The following is a 6,776-nucleotide window of genomic DNA, read 5'->3' as shown; positions in this document are numbered from 1 at the left end:
TGCAGACAAAATATTGTTGGCCACGCGAGACGTGAGTTATAGCGTTTTTATAGAGCGACTGTTGAAATTAAGTGTATCGTAAAGTTATATGCAGAAAGAATAAACCAGTTTTATTTAAGAAAGGACTAAAGTTTCGTCGGAACGAATTTACGGAAAATTAACTAACGAACAGAGACGTAACAATATAATCATTTCTAATTAACGGTTCTAACAGTTTAACTAGAAACCTCACTAGTTCACGATTGTTTGTGCCAACTTCAAACACAACAGTCTAACAGGAGAACTATCTTTATGAACCTTGGGAGCTCCATCCATTAAATCCAGAATGAAAACTAACTGGTACTCTTTGATAATATTCATTATCAGGCAATAAATGATCCTTTTAAACGTCTAATAAATATCTTTATAATTTACCTTCTCTAGTTTCAGTTGGATCGTGATCCTGTTTCAGAATGTAATGAACCTATAAGTAGAGGACGATTTTAAAATCCTCGCCGAAACCAACAATGAACAAAAACGGTGAATAAAGGAAAAACCTCTTAATTACCGAAGTGGAACGAGCGAATGTGTGGATCGTTTATTGTTGAACCTTTCAGTGTTAGAAATATGTTAACTTGTAGTTAGAAAAAAAAACAAATAAAGACGGCAGAACAGAAGTTTGTTTGAGCAAAGCCACACTGGGCTATCTGTTGTGTCCACCGCGGGGAATCGAAGCCCGGACTTTTGCGTTATTAGTCCGTAAACTTACCGCTGACCCACCAAGAGAAAACCAATAGTTTCAGTTTAATAGTAAAGATTTTATTCTAGTTTTTTTACTGATTTTTTTTCAAGAATAACAACTTTACTTCAAGCATAAAGCACAAGACCTGTTTTACACGCTTACATTTTGTTTCCAAAAGCTTCTTTCAAAAATGATAGAATATTTAAATTTTTCTAAAGGTTTCATTGGATGAATGTACTGTATTACACATTATTCAAACGATCATCTTTAAAGTTTAATGGAGATTCGGTAAATACCTCAGCATTTATATTCTGAAAAACAGATAAAACATATATTTTATTTTTGTGATTTCTAAACCTTTCTTCAACAAAACACTTAAAATATATCGTATTTTTGATATCTCTGACACTATACATCTAAGCTCTTAAATGAAGTCGCAATAGCTGTGCATTTAATGTGTAAATTGTGCAAAGAAATAAATATGTTGAGTAAAGCAAAACATATAATGATAATTTTGAAAAATTTGTATGAAAGTAAACAAGTATGATACTAGAAAACAGCCACTGTTAGCCTTGTTTTTAATTATAAAGATTCACTTTGAAAAACCTTTTAGGATAATAACCAAATCTGAAAAAAATACACTCTTGATCTTGTTTACGTATAAAGATTCACTTCGAAAACTTTTTAGGATAATAACCAAATCTGTAAAAAAAGACACTCCTGATCTTGTTTACATATAAAGATTCACTTTGAAAATCTTTTAGGATAATAACCAAATCTGAAAAAAAGACACTCCTGATCTTGTTTACATATAAAGATTCACTTCGAAAACCTTTTAGGATAATAACCAAATCTGTAAAAAAAAGACACTCCTGATCTTGTTTACATATAAAGATTCACTTCGAAAACCTTTTAGGATAATAACCAAATCTGTAAAAAAAAGACACTCCTGATCTTGTTTACATATAAAGATTCACTTCGAAAACCTTTTAGGATAATAACCTTTACAAGAAAGTAAATTAAGATGATAAAACAAAACAGAGGAAACTAACCTTGTTTTTTATATAAACGTTAGCCTTATTTTTACAAAGTGCTTCAAGCGTTTGGCTGTACCCCTTCCAAGCAGCTTCGTGTAAAGCTGTGTTTCCGTGCTTTGTGAAAAATAAAAACAGATAATAAGTCACAAAAACATAAATATTCTCATTTCAAGTTCACATAGACCTTTAAACACATAAAATTTACTTTGATCATTGCACATTGTTGTAGCATTGTATACCGAAAAGTATATTGTTTTCTGGACAAATCATGAAGATCTAATACTCTGATGATAGCTGCAAGCTGTAATTTTTTACATTTTTCGCGATTTACATTTTACACCTGGTTGAACCGCTTAACTGTTATTCTTCTTACTTAGAATAAGGCAAATAGATAAGATAAAAACCAACATTTTAAACGTTTTTACTCTGACACTGAAGAAGCCAATATTGAGTGTTAAATAAACTACTTTCATTAAAAGAATAAAACAGAACTTTTTTAATCCGTAAAAAATTACCGCAAAAATATCTGTCAAATGAGCCTTGATTTTTCATTTCAGCAATTTTATATTTAACACTGTATAAAAATAATATCGCAATTTTTTAGCAGTATGATTTTCCTATCATCTTTATGTACTCCACGCCCATATACTACATGATGACTTATTTACGACTGGTATCACTGTTCAATAACATACACATCCAGAACGTTTAGCGATATTTTGAAGACCGACAGATGATTTTATCACTAAAATTATGAAGAATATAAAGATTTGTATTTACTGAAACACTTAAGTACGCAAAATTATTTAGTCCAAAGTCAGGGGTAAGCATACAATTCTCTACGTATTATGAAGAAGATGTTTGTTTGTAGTTAAGCACATAGCTACACAATGGGCTATCTGTGTTCTGCCCATCACGGGTATTGAAACCCGGTTTCTAGCACTGTAACTCCGCAGACATACCGCCGTGCCACTGGGGGGCTTTGAGGAAGAATTTGTTTGTTTGTTGAATTTATATTCGCCCTAGCTGTCCCTAACTCAGAAGTGATTGAATGGAGGGAAAGCTGATCAACACCATCCACCGCCAATTCTTGAGCTACACTAATCAAGTAGTGGGATTGACCGTCACATTATAACGCCTGACGGCTGAATGGGCGAGCATATTCGGTGATAGGATTGGAACCGGTGACTCACAGATTACGAGTCAAGTTCCCTAATAACCAAGCCACGCTAGGCCTTCAAGAAAGAAATACATTTTTGTGTTTAATATTTGGGTATGTTTTGGACTGAATCACACCTTAAACGACACAGGTTAGAGACTCCTAAGATTTAGGCATAACCATCCCTAATATAGAACTCATGACCAGATAGGGAGAGCAACCGGTCAACAGCACCCACCGCCTCTGAGGCTAGTCTTAATTGAATAGTAAGACCAACTGGTACAGCTATAAAACTCCCACAATTTAAAATGCAGAGAATAAGTGGCATGTCACAGCTCGAACCTCGGACCTTTTGATTCGTATCCTGGTATATTAACCAGAATGTTGTGCCTGCCCCTGTGTATATCTTTGCTATTGTGCAACCCCCAGTAGCATAGCGGTATGTCTGCGGACTTACAACGCTAGAAACCGGATTTCAATACCCGCGATGGGCAGAACACAGATAGCCCATTGCTTAGCTTTGTGCTTAGCTTCAAATAAACAAATCAAATATTGTGCATTTTTTTAACCGATACTTACCCTATCTGTACCCCCCCTCAAACGGCACACTTAATTCTCTGATAGATTAATAACATATTTGTCTTAAAATCCTCACCGTTCTCTCCACATATATCCATCTTGACATCTTGCAATGACAAGTTATTTTTGATCAGACACGTTTTTACTAATTTATTTTTTCACGAATTAAGCCTTACGTCAAGTGTCTGTATTTCACGCCCGGGTTTTAAATCTAATAACTCAGTTTGTTAAAAGTTAAAATCGAAAACTGGATTTCTTGGGAGCTTTAAAGGTAATCATGATGTAGCTTCCACGAATATGAACATTTATTTAATCGGTGGAAGTATTTATTTAAACTGACTGGTTTAACGGTCGTGAATAACTACACTATTTTACAATTGTATAGACTTAGGTAAAACCTAATTAAAACGTATATTAAGGAAACGACGTCATGTGAATTTCAATACAAACGTAGCATAGCACACTGGAAAACTACTTTATTATTTTCAATGACAGGTTTCACGACTCACTGTGTTTACTTATCTTCGGTTTCTAGGGCGGTAAAAAAACCTTAACAAATGTTTTACAAATTAATATCAATTTATTTCTCAGTTCAGTAGATAGATGGCAGCACTATACACGCTAGCTTCAACTGGACGAATAATTGATTGTCTGCTAACTTGCATCATAAATCTCAATGCTAATCCTATAATATCGTTTGGATATTCAAGTTTACTTTCAAAATCACGCAAAAAATATGGAAACTAAAATCTGAGAAAATCTGGTGCGGTCAACGTACTGTATTCATTATATTAAATATAACTACAATTATTAACCATAATTATCACATTGAATATTGAAAATATTTCAAGATATTTTAATACACGTGAAAACAATGAGAGCATCTTTGTCTGTTTGTTTGGTTTGAGTTTCGCGCAAAGCAGCAGAAGGGCTATGTGCGCTAGCCATCCCTAATTTATGGATGATAGACTAGAGTGAAGGCAGCTAGCTACTCAACACCATTCACCGCCAACTCTTGGGCTACTTTTTAACCAATGAATACTGGGATGGACCGTAATGTTACAACACCCCCACGACTGAAAGGGCGAGCATATTCGGTGATGGAGATTCGTGTTTGTTAAGCGCAAAGCCACACAGTGAGGTATCTGTGCTGTTCCCACCACGGGTATCTAAACCAAGTTTTTAGCATTTTAAAATTTCAGACTTGCCGCTGAGCCACTAGTGTGTAGGGGGGGAGGGTACAAGAGAATGTCAAGTGCGAAGTTATTACTCTTGAATCCAGATGGATTCTTCCTTCATGTATGTTCATTAAATCTAATAATCTAATGAATAATTATAAAAAAATTTGCTAATGTAATTCTTTTTACTTTTATCTATAACAAAAAAAGCAAATAATTTAATTTCTATCAAAGCAATTTCAAAAAAACATAAGTACTAAAAGAAACATCTGGAAATTCCAGCTTGCATAATTACATATCAACTTGTGAAAATCTACTGAAAATAGAAACTAATTTAAATACACACAAATCCAACTTTGTTACTTGTTATACGCTAGAAATATGCTTCATAGACTGCCGTTCTCAACTCTCGAGCTTTAGTAGAGCTGAGTCTGTTTGTTGTGGATTTCGCGCAAAGCTACACAAGGGCTATCTGCGCTAGCCGTCCCTAATTTAGCAGTGTAAGACTAGAGGGAAGGCAGCTAGTCATCATCACCCACCGCCAACTCTTGGGCTACTCTTTTACCAACGAATAGTGGGATTGACTGTCACATTATAACGCCCCTACGGCTGAAAGGGTGTGTCGGGGAATCGAACCTGCGACCCGCAGATTGCGAGTCGAGCGCCCTAACCACCTGGCCATGTTGGGCCCAGAGCTGAGTCGATGGAAGCTGATCTAGCTTGAAACTTAAGCTCTCGGTCGATCATTATGGGAAAGATTTTATGTCGATCCTGTAGCATCTATGAAGCAAGAAACACACTATTGCAATGTTTTCAAACACATCCTTGTTTGCTCGTATGTTTAAGCGCAGAGTTGCATAATGGGCTATCTGCGCAGTGCCAACCGCAGGGATCGATCTCTGAATTTTAGCATGATAAGCCCACATATCTGCAACTGGGTCATCGGGAAAAATTAAAAACTTGAAAAGATTCGAGTGTTCGTAACGCACAATTAAGAGTTTTCGACATAGCTGAATAATTACATACAGCTACACTTCATAGCTTAAAACTTATTTTCTAGTTTATTTAACGTTCCACCATTACGGTTTCGTCAGGAGAAAAATACTGTACTTCAGCAAAGCTGAACTTATAAGCCGAGCTTTGTTGAAATACATGTTCTCCTGATGTAGCCATAACGGTGAAACGTTCAGAAAATTAGAATAATGTTTGTTTTCTAAAGTACATTCGTAATTCATTATTTAAACATGTAAACTGTTTGGATTTTTCTTTAATACAAATCCATTTAAAATACCAATATATTTATATTAAAAAGTGTTTTGATAACATATTTCATTAATAGTTCATCCCAACGTGTAATACTTATTCCTTCGGAATTTCTTCAGTTCTTGTTAAACGCCGCACAGGTACAGAGGTTCAGCTATTTCATAAGTGCTGCGTTTGGAAAAAAAAATATATATTTTATTGCCCGAAGCCCAATCTTAGAATACCATGTACAGTAGGTATACCGGCTCGTCAAGGACGCAGAAAGGCCACGTAATCAGATCGTAACGACTAGCTGCGCGAAACAACGCTACCATTGGCTCATTGCAAATCAAAATATTTGGTTTATGAAAAAACAAGCTGTCTAGACAATACCAGAATTGTTCGTTTTTCAACTCAACAAGGCGTTTTCACAAACTACATGAATTATGAAACATGCTTCGACTAATAAGCTAGCAATGTCCGTCAAAAAAAAATAATGAAATAATTGTATATTAATTGTAGACTCTAAAAGTTTCCGGGCAGTAACTTTACTTCTTAACTACGTGTCTCACTAATTGATTTGCACATTTACCATTGACATTTTGTTTTAAAATGATCGCAAAACATACAAGTTTACGTTTTAGACTTAGAAGTATTTATTTACCAAATAAACCACACAGATAATGTACGTACTCATCAAGTGAACCCTAAAAGGTATTATTCAACATGACAATTGCTACTCGATAGAAATTACTGTTATATACTATTGAAACGACCCCTATTATAAATGAGATGGTAAAACACTTTGAGACTAATAATGGCTGGAGACGACTTGAATGGGTAATGAAGAAAAACTTTAA

At 34.9% G+C, this 6,776-nt stretch overlaps 1 protein-coding gene across 2 annotated transcripts in view; it reads right to left on the bottom strand.

The window, feature by feature from the left end:
• Positions 1-6,776, bottom strand: part of LOC106467773 (ankyrin repeat domain-containing protein 6-like) — an 80,876-nt gene that overhangs the window by 15,203 nt on the left and 58,897 nt on the right. For both annotated transcript variants that reach the window (XM_022395968.1, XM_022395969.1), the window contains exon 4: positions 1,774-1,872. In XM_022395968.1, coding sequence (XP_022251676.1) covers positions 1,774-1,872 — 99 coding nt within the window. The remainder of the gene's footprint in view (positions 1-1,773; positions 1,873-6,776) is intronic.

Source organism: Limulus polyphemus, unplaced genomic scaffold (assembly GCF_000517525.1).
Source record: "Limulus polyphemus unplaced genomic scaffold, Limulus_polyphemus-2.1.2 Scaffold2736, whole genome shotgun sequence".
Taxonomy (NCBI): Eukaryota; Metazoa; Arthropoda; class Merostomata; order Xiphosura; family Limulidae; genus Limulus; species Limulus polyphemus.
This window is presented reverse-complemented; position numbering and strand designations above follow the sequence as displayed.